Source organism: Anser cygnoides, chromosome 14 (genome assembly GCF_040182565.1).
Source record: "Anser cygnoides isolate HZ-2024a breed goose chromosome 14, Taihu_goose_T2T_genome, whole genome shotgun sequence".
NCBI lineage: Eukaryota > Metazoa > Chordata > Aves > Anseriformes > Anatidae > Anser > Anser cygnoides.
In genome coordinates, this window is record NC_089886.1 from 4,675,155 (window position 1) to 4,693,645 (window position 18,491).

At 46.7% G+C, this 18,491-nt stretch overlaps 1 protein-coding gene across 2 annotated transcripts in view; it reads left to right on the forward strand.

Moving 5' to 3' along the window:
• The first annotated feature begins 340 nt into the window (after positions 1–340).
• Positions 341–18,491, forward strand: part of MYOT (myotilin) — a 31,110-nt gene continuing 12,959 nt past the window's right edge. Inside the window, exons 1-7 of one of the 2 annotated variants that reach the window (XM_067005471.1) lie at positions 341–476; positions 10,080–10,153; positions 11,451–11,513; positions 12,061–12,202; positions 12,811–12,834; positions 13,379–13,498; positions 14,090–14,348. In XM_067005471.1, the coding sequence (XP_066861572.1) occupies positions 11,451–11,513; positions 12,061–12,202; positions 12,811–12,834; positions 13,379–13,498; positions 14,090–14,348 (608 nt within the window). In that variant the 5' untranslated portion in view covers positions 341–476; positions 10,080–10,153. The remainder of the gene's footprint in view (positions 477–10,079; positions 10,154–11,450; positions 11,514–12,060; positions 12,203–12,810; positions 12,835–13,378; positions 13,499–14,089; positions 14,349–18,491) is intronic. The other variant, XM_067005472.1, reaches the window with a different exon arrangement.

Sequence of the window (18,491 nt, forward strand, 5' to 3'; positions counted from 1 at the left end):
TTGTTTACATTCCAGATCTGTATAAAAGCTATAAAAGCGGCCTGCTTCTAACAAAGTTTTGTCTCGCTTCTTTTTTCTTCTGGCCCCCTTTCAAAGCAGGGAATCGCAGTCAACCTGAGCTGGCATCCTTCCAGCACTCAGGAGCACTAACGGGGTGAATTGTAAGCGACTCCAGAGCTGGCCACTATTGTACCCCAACACTGGGCCTGTTTTGTTCCAGCTAATGGTGCGGCTCTGCTGACTCTCAAACATGCTGGAGAGAATAAATTGCTGCAGTTTATTCCCATCCAGCTGACATTCCCGCCATGCCATCACTCACGAGCAGGGATCTGCACGTTAGAAATGTAACCCACTACCCCAGACAGCCTTCAGTCCTCAGAGGGGAGTGGGAGGAGAGGAGACTTCCCACTTCAAGACTCAGCATTGACTCAATCTGCTGGCAGCGAGATCCCCAAACCCAAACTGATGGCTTAGAGGTGAGTAATACTTTAATTTCGAACATACTAATTACATTCTCGAGTTACGCGATAGCTTTTCAGGGGGTGGGGAGGAGAGGCAGGGATGTGATTTGCCATTTCTGATCGAGGTGCTCCCCCCTTTCTGGCACGCTGAGCTCTGCCTTACCTGCAGACCCTTCGAGGGCTGACATTCTGGCATCCTGGCAAACCAGGCGAGCCAAGCCCTCAGCGTGCCTGCCTGCACGAGCAGCTCTTACCCTCGTGCCCAGGAACCATATTGTCCTCCAGTAAGACTCTGGCTTCCAAAGCACAAGTGGACTCCGCTGACAGCCGAGAGGCATCCCAGCTCCAGAGCGTGCACACGGGGTGAAGCCATGATGGGCTCTCGCCTTTGAACACCTCACTTCACTAACAAGTTATGTTGCAAGCAGCCAATCCACCAATACTTTTAGTGTCTTGGGCTGGGAGAAGAGGCGAACGGTCCCCAAGGCGTTCAGCTGCTGCTTTACACTCAGCTGTGACGCAGACTCAGGTGTGCAGCAGAGCACCTGCTGGGCTCCACAGCTTCTACCTAAAGGTGGCTCACCAGCAGCTAAAAAGAAAAGAGCAGGGACAGAGATGCTACAGGGAAGAGGGTGGCCAGAGAATATAATGCGTATTTTCAGTGGGAGTCTTTTCATAGCACTGAGAACTGTATGGAGCGGGGTTCCAGGAGCCACAGGCATGGGATTTGGATTTAGTCTTTCGCCCTGCTCCACCTTTCAGCAGCAGCAGACTGCTCTGATCCTCTAACAGCACATCGTTTGCAGCCACAGAAGTTCACAGACCAGCAAAGTATCTCAAAGGTACCAGCATGAGCCACGAGAACACCTTGCCTGGGTATTCCCCTATAGCAGCCAAGGAGGCAGGACGCCCTGCTCCTGCCCTGGCCATGCAGCAGCCACAGCCAGATCATAGCAAACATCTCGCACTCTGGTTAGGTCTTATCCAGAGGGCAGGGAAAACAAGGGACAGGTGTGGATGGGATTTTTGAGCCTTCCAAGTCCAGATGAAAAAGCAGCTGAGGATCAAGCATTTCCTTGGCAGAGCAGGGAGCGAGGTGTACCTGAGGGTAGGACCAGCTTCTTGGCAGGACCTTCATTCTCGCTGTTGCCTGCATGGCAACTCATCCTTTTCAGATTTGGCTTTTCAGTTGTATGATATGGGGTATCCAAGAGCTTTTTCCGTAACATTGTCTCATTGTGCTGTTGATTCAAAAGGTAGTGAGAACATTCACTGGTTTGTCTTCAGTGCCTGAGAGAGGAACTTCACGCATTCACCAAAAACAGTCAACAAGAACTGTAACTTGTCTCTACCTCTATTGCATGCTTAACTATGAAACTTTAAGCACATTTACCGACCAGCTCTCTCAATAAGCAAACTTTTGTGGGAGAGGGGAGCAGGCAGAGACAATGCCCTGGCCTTCCTATGCCTTGCACTGCAGGCAAGCCTTCAGATTATCATCTCCTAACTTCCAAAGGCTACGGCTGATGGGGACAACCCCTCGCTGCCTGCCGGGGCTGCTGGCAGGCTCTGGTTGCAGCTGGAGTCCCCATCCATCGACACTGCTGTAGGTGAAACATTTGCAGCGCAGCTGGGCACCGCTGCCCCCACCCAGCAGACACTACATGGGGCATTTCTGTTTTCCTGAGACTTTCCAGCCATTAAGCATTATAGCTTGCTTGCAGGACGCTTGAGCAGGAGTTTAGCAGACAACCTCTCTCTGTCCTTCTCTGGCAGACAGAAACTTCAAGCCTTGATGTATTTTTAGGACTTTTCTACCTAGGAAGTTGGTGTGTCAGCTGCCAAAAAGACAGAAACCCGAGAACCCACTGAGATCACTTCCTAGATAGACTCTTCAGCAATCAGCACGACGTCTGGTAGATCAAGGGACCACCAGCAGTTTAGGCTCAGACCACCGGTGGCTTTCATTAGATGAACGTTTTACTGTAGATGCCTTTTCACAAGAGGGGAGCAGAAAGTATATGACCAGAAAAGCTTTCCACCACTTGTAAACAGAAACAGGTACGTGCTAGCATAAAATGCGATCTGGGATGAGAAAAATAAGTCATGCCTCACTTTTCTAATGAGATGGCACTAAAATCTGAGATTCTGGGCACTGCACCATCTGTGGTTACAAAGCTATTGCTCTGGTTTACATCGAGTCAAGCGCAAGCTAAACCCAGGCCTGGCTTTCTAGCTTGCCTTTGGGTGGAAGTGAACAGATTTGCTTTAGCAATGCACTCAGGTTGCTTGGCAGGCCAACAGGTTTGCACGACACCAGCTGCTTCCAGCTCAAATGCCCCACACGTAGCTAAAATTAGGCTGCTCAGATTTCCTGGAGGGGACTCTGCCGCACAGCCCGCGCCCAGCCTTCGTGTGGGCTCCCCAACAACAGAGCTCGCTTCTCAGCACGAGCCAGGCACACACGGCGTTGTGGAAGCCCACATGCCATTGCTCCTCGCTTAAACTAACCTTTTGCTCCCCCTGAACCTAGGGAATGGCACATGACACTGTCAGTAGAGCCGATTGTGAGCGCTGAAACAGGCCAGTCTTTGGCTTCCTAGTGTCAAAACCAGAAAACACAGAGCAGGTGTGCCTTTATTGTGCATTTGAGAAACATCTGTGCAAATTACTTAATTTTACGGAACACTTTGCCAGCTCCATTTTCTATGAAATGGCTTGGGTTTTGTGAAATTATTTCCCTTTCACGTTTTCTTTGACTGTACAGCAATGGCTTAATTTAGGCTGCTCAAATAATGACGACTTGGGGAACTGACACTTTCGATTATGTGGTCTAATTCTACAAACATGCCTCTAACGTAGTGATATTCTTATTATTTGCACTTTGCAAGCATGATTTATGCTCTGTATAAAAGCTCTGGGGCTGGAATGGCTTTAAAAAATCCAACACCCTACGTTTTACAGTGCAAGAGGCCCCTGTTCTGTGCGACCCTGCAGCACGTGTAACGGGGAGGGCAGCACTCACTGCTGCAGTTCTCCCAGAGGTGGTTATAGGATGCACCCTGGTCACTGCAGTTTCAGATGACCACCAGGAGCCCTGCTGGCAGAGCCAGAGCTGCTGGCACAGACTCAGGCTCTCAGACACCAGCAACTGCCCCAGATTCTCTGGTGAAGGGATCAGAGACAAGGCCCAGCCTAGCCATGGGACCAAAGCGAGCAGTTACCAGCTGCTAGCTCTGCCCCTACCCCTCCAGCCTCTGCAAGAGTCTCACAAAGCCAAAATGACCCCAAAATCCCCTCCTCTTCCTGTTGCCAGTGCCAGCCACAGCCCCTGCTTCCCTCCAGCCACATGGCGCTGGTGTCCTGCTCTGCCACCACTCCACACTAAGTCACCCAAGACAACTCCACTGCTGGGGTGCAGCATCCAGCAGTGCAGTTCTTGCGCCCACACAACCTCCCCAGCCTCGGGACAGTAGCACAGGGACAGCTGTCCCCAGCAGCCAGACGGACACCCTGCTGCTGGGAGGCCAGCGAGCTAAAAAAAACTCCTGGCATGTCAGTGAAACTGGAGAAGAGAGCGCTTTAAATAACACTCGCCTCACAACACAAACACTCAAGGGAAAACCTAGGTTTCGTGCTTAATTTAAGGGTTTAATCCCACCCAGGGAATTTGCTCCGTGTGTGGAAGCACTGGCACTGCCTGTCCCCACTGCTGGTGGCTCCACGGGCTGAACGTGTGCCAGCATCACCGGTGTTGGTGGAGCTGACACCGGACAAGATTTAAGACCAGAAATCACAGCGGGCACAGAGGTGAGGTGACTCACCCAGATACAGCGCGGTGCCTGGTGGCCTGAAGGCCAAGTGCCGCTGACCCTGTGCGGTGACTTCCCCTGTCCGGGGCACAGGAGGCAGCAGGGACAAGGTGCCAGGGTCAGGGCACAGAACTCACCTCTGCTTTCACCACGACTTTCTCTGCTGCACAGCAAGAGCACGGGCAGCTGGGTAAGAGGGCAGGCAGGGTTCAGGAGGTTTGGTTCACCTACGGCTCCACCAGCTGTAAAACGTCGGGGCTGCAGGGTAGAAGGATCTGACTGATGCTCAGGATTCGCTGTGGGATGGCCACCCAGGGCACACCTGTGTGACAAGAGATGACAGAAGCTATAGCAGGAGAAAGATGTCATGCAGGTTCTACGAAAGCTACCCCAGCTTAATATTGCTTCTGAGGGCAACTTCGCTATTGGCATCAGCCTACAGACATCATGTTTGAACGTGTTGCCACCTGAGGCCATGCTTTCTCTTGGTTCCTGTTCAATGCAATTTAAATGCTAGGTAAAAGAAAGAGGCTCTGGGACAGAAGACGCTTTTTTTTTTTCCTCCATTTTTTCCATTTTGGTGATTACTAATGTAGTACTGCCACCCCATGATGTGGCAGTCACAATTCATTCAGTGCTGTTCACAAGAATTTTCTTCATAAGTATCAGGTCTGGTCTGGGGAGAGCAGAGATCAGAACACACCACGCGCTGCAGAAAGTGCAGATGTAATGCAGAGAAACAGCAAGTCATCGCGAGCACCGGATAGCAAACCCCTGAGTCATGCACAGTTCCATGCACTGACCACACGATTCAGACCTCCTAAGCCTGCTGGAATGGGATCTCCAGCTCCTCGGAAGGTGTGCCCACATGAAGCACCGAGCTGGCTAGGCTGCGCTCTTCCTTGGCCCCATTAACTTAATCCTCCTGATGACTCACAGCAAAGTCACCACCGCGCTCTAGGGTGACAGGGGCAACTGGCTGGCGGAACAGCCTACTGCAATTTTTTCTACTTTAAAAAAAAAAAAAAGCACAGGGGGTACAAAGCCCCCATTTCTGGGATATAGAGACCGTTCCCACATGAGCATCACCCGACAGGAGCTGCTGAGGCTGTGCCCACTGCAGCGCGCGAACCACAGCTGCAGGCTGTGTTCACGGCACGAGAACCTTCCTGCTGAGGAGCCCCCTGAGATTTATTTTACCCCCTTTGGATCCTCATGATTTCAAGTGGAAGCTTAGCATCTCTTAAAATAAGCTCTAAGCGTCTTAATTTCGGTGCTTAAAAGGGGATTTGGTCACTTGGTTCTAGGAACTGTTTGACTCCAGTTTGACTCAAGTGTCCGATGTCCGTCGGCAGTTCAGCTGTCGCCCGAACAAGGGGGGGGACAGCCAGGATTTTCCAGCCCTGAGAAACAGCTGTACCCACAGGAGGTGTGTGACAGGAGGGACAAAGTTAATTCACTCCCAGTCCTCGTCTGCTGCCCATTCCCAGCCGCTGGGTGAGAGGCCTGGCTCCTGCGGGGCGAGCACCCCGCTAGGCGGCCCCCGAGCCCCGCCTGGAGCCACCGGGCTCACCCCTAAGGGCTGGACCCGGGAGCCTCGAGGCAAGCAGAGGGCGACGTGGATGGAGAGGTGATGAGAGCCCCTCTTCTTACACCACACGGTGAGCAGGACGTGTACCCTGAGCGATAACACGCTGAGTGCACGCATGGCGGCACTCTGCCCACTGACACCAACATCCCACAGGGTAGGGATGTGACATTCCTCGTGACACTCTGCTCTGTACAATGGTCAAACTCGTTTTAAGCTCAAAGACCTCCAAGTATGGAGGCAGGACACACTTCTCAGCAGCTGTGCTGGTCTCCATGCTCGGAAGTCTTCGCTAATCCCACAGCAAACTTGTCCTTAGGAGCCAGCACACCTTTTTGTCTTTCCTGGACAGCATATATAGAAATCCCCAAAGGACTTCCACCTACAATTTTTCAGATGCCAATCTAATATCCTACCTGCTTAGAAGAAGGCATTAAAAACCTAACACACAGAACACAAACCTCTGAAATAGCGCACTTCAGTGCTACAAGTCCTGAACATACGCTACAAAAATTGCCTCGGTATTGGGCTGCATTTCTATGATTTAGGACTCCCATCAAGATTCAAATCCAAGCAGGACTTTGCAGTTTCTGTAAATACCTTACTGATGGCCACAATAACCTCTTCAGCTGTTTATTTTCAGAATGTCTTAGCTGATGCAAGCCCGCCCACCTCCCCATCCCAAGAGCCATTCCCATTAGGAATTCATTGCACAGCTTGAAACTATCACGGATTTCCCTGCCACCTAGCCTGTCATCTTAGGAACCTTGCTGGGTGGGAAATGAAACCAATAAAAGTGCTCTTTTCTCACATCCTACAGAAGCCCGGGTATTCACCACCACCCCCTAGCACCCCAGGAAAAACAGAGAAGCCACTTTCATTGCACATAATCATGTCACCAAGTAACTTGTAACTAGAAAGCTCACTGCTGAAGTGCTGATGACTTCCCCATTTAGCCCTGTGGCACAGAAGACAAGCTCAAAACAGTGCTTTTGCCTTCCCACTGCCTTTGGGAAAACCTTATTCTTTGTGATCCTACTTTCAAATCCCTGTTAATTTGTATAGGGCGGTGCCACAAGACATCCAAGTGTCTAGCGTACACTCTCAAAGTTTTAACAGCTCTATAAAAATAAGCAACACCCCCAAGTGCATGCAGATGGCTTGCAGAATGCATCACTCAAACTGACTGAAGGTTGCTATCCTGTATTTCTATTTCAGCCTGTTTTCTAAATAAAAGGCATGCCACTACATTAATATGCTGATGCAGTCTAGGCCTGCCCTCCCCTCTAAAATTGCACTCCTCCCCCCTCCTCACACTCTTTATAATGCGGTGTATTTCAGATGCAGCAGATGCTCATTTTGATCCTAAAACAGATTTAATGGGTTTTCCATGATCTAAACACCTGGCAAAAGGGCTTCGTGCAACCCTAATACTTTCCTAACGCGATGTTAAATTTGTCCTAGTGTTGCATATAGCATAATTCTGCAGCCATGTCAACTATTCAGGTAATGCTAGAATGTCGTCATTATGGTTTATGTCAGCAGCATGATCTGTATGTACCTTGTAATCATTCTGGTGTTGGGTTGCAAAGGTCCCCAGACTCTTCACTTGGCTGAGTCTAATTCCATCCTCCTCACAAAGATCTAGGGTTACACTAAGTAAAGGTTGACATTTACAGGAGACACTAAGACTGCTGGAACGACTTGCCAAGGTAAAGCCCTGGCTGCATACTCTTTCAAGGGCGTAAGCTGTGCAGTGCCAACGTTTCTGCTAGCCTGCTGTGCTCAGCGAGGCAAAACGGGCTGGGGGCACGGCATGCGGGGAGCCCAGAGCTGCATGTGTCACCGCGGTGCTCCGGCAGCGCTCAGGGACAGCACCCCAGGCGCCTGAGAACAGGGAGCTCAGGAGGGCCTGGAGTGATCGCTCCCCACGTAAAGGAAGGGAGGCATCAGGGTCCGAGTGCATTTACCCTCCTACGTTCATCCCACCCTCTAAAGCAGCACTGCCAGCACATCTGGAAGCCTCCTGGCTTACCGAACATCCTGAGCCCCTGAAGCATTAGGTCTCACGGGCAGCTTCAGACTAAAAGCTGCCTTTTTAGGTGATGAAGCTTATAAGTGTTTTGTTTTGTTTTTAATCTATTCCCTTGAACTCTTCATTATTCAAGTCCAGTATTAACAGTGAACACATCCAACACACTCACTAGAAGCAAACTGAAAAAGAACCACACAATGTGAGACAAGATCACAGCATCTAACACGGATTGTGCACAGAAGGATGAGTTGGTCTACAAAGCAGGGTGCTGCAAGCAACGTGATCCTCACGGATGGCTTCTGCATCAAACTGTAGACACTTAGAGCAGGCACAGACAGACTTCTCTATCATGGAGCCTCCACTCAATAAAACTAGGAGGATCCTGCTTTGGCAAGAGATTAGCCTGTCCTTCCATGAGCTCGGTAACTGCAGCATCACATATGTAGCTTCTGGTATTCACTGGGTGAACGCCGACTGCTCTGAGTGCTGCATGGCACCAGTCCAGTTTCCCTTGCAGGTTTGACAGCCATCATCTTTGGCCATGGTCTCTGCCACGTCAGGAGGTCTTAGCTGCAGTCGCCACGCTGTGAATAACGCCACACAACTATTTGTCTCAAGCACATGCGCATAAGCTAGTGCCGGCATTAGCTGTTCAGAGCTAAAGATCAGAGCCCATTTTATCAGGGCTGGAAACTTGCCACAAGTGGGCCATCCTCTCTCTAAGATCTTGCCTCAGCTTCAGATAAGCCACGTCCCACCTCCCTGGGCAAGCCTCCTGAAGCACCCCACCATGCTTCAGTCTTAAACCCCAGCCTGCCACAGCCTCGCTTCCTACCACTTCACTTACCCTTGCTCAGGGTACATCTGTCCCTTCTGCTTGTATGCACATCTTCCTCAATTGAAGATCGATCGTGGATTTGGAACAGCCAAAGAAGCGTTCCACAGAGTGGAACAGCCAGCAGTGACAGCATGCCTACAGGAAAATCACATCTTTCATTGTACAGAAGTAAAGGGGCCGTAGGTCATACAATGCTGCTTTGTTAACGCTGTTCCAGTTGTGTGGGAAGACCTTTAAAGCAGATGTCAGCCCAGAAGTTCCTTTCACAACCTGCACGTCTGATTTTTACCACCCTTTTTCTTTGGAGGAAAAAAAAAATCAGCCCATTTTACTGGTACTGAAAACCGACTACACCGCCCATTACCTGACAGACTGCAAGGAAGCAATGCCAAGCATCACGGGGATCCAGGGTGGACTACAGCCAGCGTTGGTTTGTGGCGGGAGCCCAGGGCAACTCAATAACATTGGCTTCCCTTGCCCTCCCTCCCACATCCAAGGATTTAGGATTATTCAGCAGTCCTTGCATCATAGCACAGCCCTGCTGATGGTTGTGTGATACAACCTTGGACAGGAGCCATCCTTGAACTGCTTGAGGGATACTTATAACTCAAGAGCAACAGACAGAAATATGAAGGCCATGGGTGGTCTAAGTACGTGTGTAATTGCTCTGCTGGATCAGGGCCAAGGGCAGTGCCGCAGGTTTGAACGAGGCGCGCAGTGACATGTTCTCATCAGGGATGTCCAGATGCCCTAGAGCAGCCCGTTGTCTCACGCGGCTGCCTACGGTTGTCAGGTGGCTGCACCAGGCCACTCCAACCAGAAAGCAAGCAGCTTTCCCTGTAATCTCTTTTGATTGTTTTGGAGAAGGACAGAAAGCAGGGAAAGAGAAGACATCTCAGATAAATTATTTGGACCAAATCGTTATGCAAAGCCTTGGAACAGTTCAAATGCGCACACTCATTTTGTTTTTATAGCCAACCGACCTGTTAGAGGTGCCTAAATCCCAGTCTGTGGAGGCACCACCATATCTCTGCACCGTGCTCCTATCTGCATCTGTTTAGACACTTCAATCAAAACACAGAAAAACCCTAACAGAACCCTGGAGCCCGATCTCACAGGTTAATTCTGTACTTTGCAAAGGTCCATACCTGTAGCCTTGGTTAAACATCGCCGTGCTCTGGAGGCGACCTACGCCTACTCTCAAATACTGAAGGATGCTACTATTTTCTTTGGCACGTACCACTTGCTCTCTGAGCAGCATACGTTCTGTTCACAAAACATAGCCATTGTGTCGTAAGGAAAACGAGACAGCTCTAAACACGCTGACTTATGTTTGTCTCTTCAGGTTCCCAGGGTAAATCTGAAGGCTCAGCCTCCTTGCAAGACGCAGCATCCTGGCAGGGCCAGGGGAATGTCACAGTAAGTGCAAACATTGTTGTGTCAACTATGTTCAGTCTCTTAAAGTCTTTGTCTCCATCCTGCCTTATTTTTCCCCACACACACACTAGGAAAAAGTAGAAAGCCACCAGCATTTTGCTGACCATTGGCTCCTCAGCCATCTAGCAGCCAGTCAGTCCAACAGAGTTGCACCACCTTAATTCAGTCATTATCTATTAATCCTCAAAGAGCAGTTTACACATTTTTTAAATTATTATTTATAGTATCTCAGAGGTATTTTGTAAGGATAAGCTCACACACATATTCAACAAGTGACAAAGAAGCAAAGGTCATCATGAATATCAAGATCTGGACCCTAAGCCCTGGAAAAAGGATTTCTGTCTTGGAACATTTCCTAGCTGGAATTGCTAAGAGAACTGATGGAGCAGGGGATAAGGCTGGAAATACTTGAGTGGCTGCCACGCAGCTTAGCCATTTGTCAGCCTCCTTCAAAGATTCACTTCAGAACAGAGAGTTGATTTAGAGCACATACTCAGTCAAGAGCTGGGGAATTCAGACTATCTGGAGACCGACTGACATCTGAACTCAGGCTGGGAGGAAAAGAGCTGACCTGGGTTATTTTGGAGAAGAGAGAGATTATAAAAAAGACCATTACCCCAACAAGACAAACCCAAACACTTCAGTTGCACATTTATACGTGAGACACATGGTTCAAAAGTTGATAAGGATATGAGCAAACATCAACACTCCACCATAGAACAAGGACATGTCTTGCTCTGCAAGTATTTATCACCTTAAAACTGCTGTTCTTGATTAATCAGAGACCTTATTCTAAGCTCTATGTCAGTTGAGCTCTAAGGAAAATGCCAAGACAGAGTAGCAAAGTTCCTTCTCATTTCTCTACATTCAACCTCATTGCAGTTACCAAATGCACCACAGATGACAAGTAAAACTAGACCTGGAAACAACTAAGTCAGGTACAGATCTCTGTAGAACAGGACAATTACTAGAAAGCAACATGGATCTTTACACCAACCACAAGATGTGGGCATTGGACTGGCTTACAATGTAAGACCAGCAACACTTACCAGTTATCAGCTCTTCCTTCTACTGATTTGGTGGTAACAGTCCAGTGACGCATTCTCTCTCGGAGCATTTAAACAGAGACTCTCCACTGGTTATGTATTAGGCTGGTGCATGAATAACAGAAAAAACACTGTCATCTTCTTCTGTTTCAAATAACATGCCAGCAACACAACCAGGTTTCTGCAGATCAGAAATTCAAGCTAAAAAAATTGCTTTTCTTCACTATATATAGATGCAGAGTCCCTCGGCAAGCCTGATTGGGTCTTCCTATGGAAGCACACCTGTGTTTACAAAGGTAAAGAGCATACATTGTCTGAGCAACGCAGCCTGTTCTGTGACTTCAGCTGCTAGCATTACATCTCGAGTGTTCTTGTTCTATCAGAAAATATTTAGAGGCTGTAACATTGGCTCATTCACATTTCAAAAAAGCCAACACACTTAATTAGCGATGCTATCAAACTAGCATTTTAATTCGTAGCTGATCCAGACAGAATTACTCACATAAATTCATCTCATTTATTTCCTACAAAGAAGGCTGAAGTGGAAATCTCTCACAGAAACCTTCCTTATTGTGTTGTATCCAGTGGAATAGATTTTTTTTCCTGCATTTTTATCTTCATTTGAATGCATAAGTAAGCTAAAGCATTTTAATAAGCACTGGTCTACAGGTGAAAAAAACTCCACTCACAAGCCTCTTCAAATACATTTAGAATTAAATAAATTATTCTAAGTAAAATAGGGACACCAAATCATCTTCACTGAAGGGTGTATTGTTCCATAATAATTGTTCCAGTGTGGAAATACTTTTGTCAGCCACTTAATGCTGATTTCTCCTCCCCCAGGGTCTACAAAACATAAGAGCTACAAAGGGTCAATTAGTGGTATTTGAATGTCGCATTCGTGCTACACCCACCTTACACGTTCACTGGTACAGAGAATATGATCAGATAACAGATTCCGCAGATTTCCGAATACTACGAAAAAGTAGGTATTACTATGCCTGTCTGATGCAATTTTATTGGGACAGGGACAAAACAGGAAGGAGAATTGCTGTAAAAATTAGGAGACGGTACACGTTTGTAGAGTCTTGAGTTAAGGTTAAAAGTATCAGATGAAGTTGCAGGCAGCTGTGCAGAGTCTACGCTTCCTTAGACAATGCGTGAGCAGAGCAGGAGCAATGGGAAGAGACTGGCACAGTGACAGGGTACTGCTGAGCCACAAGGGCACTGTTACTGTGCATTATAACTAATGATGGATCCAAGGAAAAAAAATGAAAACATTTTAAAGAATTTATCATATTCCCAGGCATGAGGTCAGAGCTCCAGTGGGCCAAGTTCGCAGCTGGACTAATTCCAAAGTCAGTGGAGCTGTTTCTATACCACCTCAGCAGAGGGGTGTTTGTACCATCGGGTCCCAGCCAAACCTGATGCTTCCCTATCCAGATGGTATTCCTTCTGATGGACAGAAAGGGAGATGTTCCCTTTTGTAATCTCACTGACAGCTGAGCTGGGAAAGGGAGAAAGGGATGAAGGTCTTTCTTCCAGTCTGGCATTATAACCATTTAATTTTTTTTTCTCTCTTATTTTGAGCAGAGGCTTGTTCATCATCAGTTCCTGGTAAGTACACTGCAAATTTCTTTGTTAGACAATTCATTGGTTTACTACCCCAAGCTTAGTTTTCCCCACCTCATCCAATATGAAACAATCATGTTCAAAGGGTAGCCAGAAGACAGCATGCGATGTCAGGCAAAGAGTTTTGCTTTTGACAGAAGCACCTGAAAGGCCCCAATTTATTCCACAACAATGAAATATCATCCTTTTTACATTCAAAGACAGGTACCCTATAGTTAAGGGAAAACATATCAACTATGTGGCTTTTCTGGGGTTTAAACCTGTGCAAGAGAACATGCAATTTAGCAAAAGAAATAAATATATATATATAAAATTGTGCCTTGTTTCCTTAAAGTCCCAAGAAGAAAGATCCTTCCTTCTCCTTTGCTCCTTCTGAATCCTTTGACTTCCTATGCTCTTTGCATCACTTTTATGCATTTCATTGCTGCCAAGCCCCACCACATATAACAGTCCTTCTACAACGAAGGTTTCCTACACATCGACATATAGCTTCTACAACACTACAGCATGCCTGAATTTGTCATTTCAGAGGAAGTCTGCACCCTGGTCATTACAGAAGCTTTTCCTGAGGACTCTGGAATATTTAAATGTGTTGCTGAAAATGAATTTGGATCTGTAGCATCCAGTGCACGTCTCTCTGTTTCCGCAGGTGAGCATATATGCATTTCTGAACTGAGCAACTAAGCACAAGAGAATTAATTTGCTGCTGTTCAGTGTCAGGCAGAGCCACAGACATCTACCAACCAGAATTCAGACCCAAACACTTCTAGAGGCTCACAGAGAAATGCCCCCAAAACGCCGTCAGCCTGGGTGCTTCTCAAAGCTGAATGCAAGTTATTCTGCATTTCTGCTCCTGGCCCTTCCTCTTCATAGGTCAGGACGACAAGGTGCAGGTGTAGATCTCTCTGACAGAGATCCCTGAGCTTCATCCCTTCAGGAATCCTAACTTAGCCCAACACACTGGTTGTGTCTACACCTTGTTATTGTAACACACAACTTGTCTGGCTTGTGCTGTCTAAACAGAACAGCACTTTGTGTGTAAGCCAAAGCTCACCAGCCCCAGCGAGGAGACAAGTTTGGCTAATGCAGCTGTGCAAGTTTTGGTTTAGGCAGGGCGCAGGCAGGTTGAACTCTCATCCACCTGCCCAGACATACTACTTTCACTCCCTGTAACTACAGCGTGCTGTACTAATGAACCGTTACTGTTTTCTGCCTGACCTGGGAACAATTCTACTTCCAGGAGCAAAAGAGCTGGAAAGCTTTGCAGGTGCTGCCCGCTTGCCAGCTGTGCAAGTCACCATGAAGAAACCCACCTTCACGAGGAACAGCCAAGCTGCAGGCAAGGACCGCGACGCGCCCAGCCTGCCATCCTACAGCACGGACACCCCGGGGCTGGGGAACCGAGCGGAAGCCACAAACTTCAGCCAGATGAATTCAAAGAGTGAAGCTGAAGATTTTCACGGCGTTTATGAGAATTCAACTCAAGCTTCTCCTCTGCGGTAAGACAAAGAAAAATCACATCCCTTGGTTAGTTTTACACCGTACTTAGGGAACTAACTTTCTAGTCATCCCAGCAACACAACTGCAAAGCTTCTGTGTCCCATACCCCAACAGCTCAAACACACAGGCATGCAATAACCTGAGTTGTTTTCCTGTATATATATTTCCTGACAATAGGAGCTGGCAACACCAGCCTAGCTACCCAACAGCACAGGCTCCATTTGGCAAAGTATACAACAATCTAAGGGCTCGGGTAGGTGGATAATGGTATTTGCAGAAACGCCTATCTCTAAGTAACTTTAAAAGCATAGCCCCAAATAATTATCCTCTAAAAGGCCTTTGGCTCCACAGCAGAGAAAAGGGAAAGGTCACAGTACCTGGGAAATTTCAAGGAACTGCTCTCTTGCCACCAAGTTCTTCTGTAGCTTTGACCAAGTGGCCTCACCTCATGTTTCCATTCACCACTCTGTAACATAGCAATAAAGCTTGAGATGCTGTAAGTGTGGAGCAGATTGTACCTATAAAGTGCTCCACAGGGGACAAGTACCGAACCAGTAACCCACCAAATAGAAAGAAAACTGTCCTGTGTCATGGCAGGGCCATTTCCTGCTCAGGAGATGGGGATTTTCCTCAAGAAAAAACATTTCTTCTTATATCAAGACTCAAGCCAATTCCTGTCCCAGATACAACTCTCAAGTAACTATGTACTTCTGGCATTATTAGTTGTTGTTTAACTATTCCAGAGAAACCAAGCACGTTAGAACTTACATCTTCACAATTCCACCCCAAATTTTAGCAGTGTTTTCCAGGTGTTTATTGGCATTAACATAGACCTCAAATAGCAAGAGTTAAGAGGTCCAAGCTCAGCACTGCAAAGCAGTTTCTTCAGTTCTGTTTGTGAAGGGGAAGCTACGAGGCAGACATGTGCCTCCTCTCCCAGCTGAATGCCAGTAATGCATTACAGGGATACTGTTACATCGTGTGTAAACGGCTGGCTGTGACAGACAGCATTCTCCGTGCTATAGATTATTTTTGGACGTGCTCAGCCACTTTAAACCAGTTGTTTTAACAATTCTGGACGCCCTCCTCCAAATTCACTGCTGGAGAGACCATACTGCAATATACATTTCTCTGTACACAGGAACTTTTTACTACATTACTGAGTAAAAATGGGGTTTGCTTCAATAACCTGCAGATCCCCGTGTTGTCCATTTAGCCCCAAAGCTCACCCACGAAACCCAGGCAGTCAATCTCTAGTGAAATCAGCTGGGACCCTACAGAGAGCCCGCTGCAGAACCAAAAGCCTGGCTGCAGCTAACTAGCACAGACTTCAGAGATTGCAGCACTGCCAAGCAGCAGAGGGCTGCCTGCCACCTGTGATGGTGCTGTGCATGTGCTGTCAGTGCCTTCACACATCACAAGCCAAGCACGTGAACGCAGCTCTGTATTCGAGTCAACTCACACCCAACCACCCCAAATCCAATCCGAGACAGAAAGGTGAATTTGCTTGTGAGTACCTACTGCAGACTTGCATCCCACTGCTTGTAATATTTACATGACGATTATTTTGAACAAGAGCAGACTGTTAATTGTCTGCCAAGCAAAAATGAAAGCTTTTTTTTTTTTTTTTTATAAAATCTCTGGCATAATTACCTCTGGGAAGGAATGGGGCAGTTACAGACATTTGCTGACTCTCCTTTTATGATAGGACTAATTTTTCCATCCTCTCTCCAGATTGCTCAAAGGCAGCAGGCAGCCTGTACTTTGGCATTTCTAACAAGCAACACGTGAGGAGGCTCTTATAGATGATACTTCAATGCTAAGGTTATGGCTTGCAGCACTGCCAGTGAGCTGTGCTTGGGTTTTCATTTTTAAAGTTCTGGTTGGTTTTTTATGCGATATCTGATGTCCTGCATGAAGGGATATAACATATCACCAAAATCAGCCATGTAATAGCTTTGAAAAAATGTGGTTTATATAAAATGTTGACTAGTGTTAACTAAAAAGGCGAAGTAGTGTACAGAGCTGCAGAGTGCTTTCAGTTGGCAGCAATACTGAACCGCATTTTGGAAGGCATTTACATGCCTCGAGGTACAGAGAAAAAACTATTAGACTTTCTGGAAGTATCCAGCTATGAGCACTTAAGTATTTTTGAAACACACAGCCTTATTGCCGTGTGCTTTGAAATATTGTGAATGGGACTCAACGTTGTTGCTGTTAAATTAAGCAATCATCTCTAATGATTAGCTGTTATTTTTAACTGCCTTGGTAGAAAGATTCAGCCATATAACTCTATCACGTACATGGTTGAAACTGTTACTAAAGACAAAAAGAAATACTGACAAGTACCACAATGAATGAATGCAGTCCTTGTATTCATACTTCTTCAAACTATTGCTTAGCAACGGTCACTCTACAAAAGCTAGAAAATGCAGTTGGAGAAGACCGCAGCTACCAGCTACTTCTTTCAAGGCTTTTGTAGCTACAGGTTACAGCATCCTTCTCATCAGCCTTAAAAAAGCAGAGCAAAACCAGTCCCTGTTTGACTCTGTACAGATTATTATCTTTATTAAAGCCAGTTAACCCAAGCAAAGAAGAGGTTTCATGCACTAAGTATACTACCAGGTGTTTTAGGTAGTTTTTACAATTGCTTAATAAATACACAGAAGATTCATAGCTTTTTCTAGACCTTTGATGCTATATCACTCAAGAAACTAGAACCTGATCAGAGGCACTGCGTCACCGTTCATAGAAAGGAAACTGAATCAGTACAGAAAAGCTAACCCCTAACAGTGCTGCTCAGGGTACTATTAGGTTACCCCACCATAAGCTAGTAGATTCAGTCCTCTGTCTTTTTTATCACTTGAGCTTCTAGTTCTTTCAAGTTTTTTTGCCTACCTTCTGGATGTCACTTTTTTTCTGTTCCTTCTCATTCATACAAGTCTCCCGGTCACGTTCAGCCTTTTGAGTGTACGAAGCTGTCCTCAAATTGATGCCTTGCAGCCAACTTCAGTTCTGAAAAGAGTGATCTGCACCCTCATTGAAGTCCCTGGGAAGCCAGGGAGCCTGTCTGAACACAGAGCCTGACCTTTAGCATGCTCACAGCTTCCTACACCACCAGCGATCATGCTACACTTACTGTCTTTTATTTACTTTTTAAAGTACTCAACTCCCTCTGGACAAACTACACAATTTTTGTTCTTTAAAAAAAAAAAAAAAACTTAAAAAGCAACAACAAACAAAACAACCTCTCCAACAACCAGGGACACACTTCCTCCCTTAATCACTTTGTCAGGAGGAATTTAAATAAATTAGCACTCAATTAACACCTGCTGTGTAGATTTAGTTCGTAAATACTGAGTTGATGTTTAAATACAAACCCTAAACGTGGATTAACTCTTGAAGACGGCTGTGCTGAAAGACTCACACGTACAATGAAGGGAGAGAAGAGGAAAGTTAAAGCCCACACACAGCCTGAGCTGCTGTATTTACAGGGCTGGAGGATTTTTTAAACAATAGTGTGCATGTTAGGCAACAGTTGCTAAATTATAATTAAGACACTCAAACACTATAATGATAATTTAAGATGTAATTAAGCACTAAAGCCTTTGATCAAAGGGATACAAATCACCTAATCTACCAGCAGGATCTGTTGCTGTTCTGGTGAAAACAGCCGAGCTGGATCTTTAATTCCAAGTTAACACACATAATAATACCCACAAGTAGCAATATACCATCAAATAACATTTCACCATCAAGTATACCTAATTTGTGTTATTCAGTGAAGGACTGACGCTTCAGGCACACTTCTGATTATTCCACCCCCATGAATGATGCCACAGCTTTCCATTGTGCAAGGAGGCCTGGGTACTGCTGTGCGCTACGGCCGGCGGGTGCTGCTGCGGGGTTACTTCACCTGCATTTATGTCGAGCTTTCGGTATCTGCTGCCTTTAAGCCTTAAAAGCAGTGCCAAGTTTTATCACTACCGGGGCAATTAGCTGCTGTAGCTAACCGTTATGGTATACGAAGAAAGAAGGAGTTTCACTGAGATGCTTACCAAAGCAGGATTCGGGGGTGTCTCAGCACATTGCAGCAGCCCTCTGCTGCTGCCTGCTACAGGCAAAAGCTGCTCTTGTCTTCA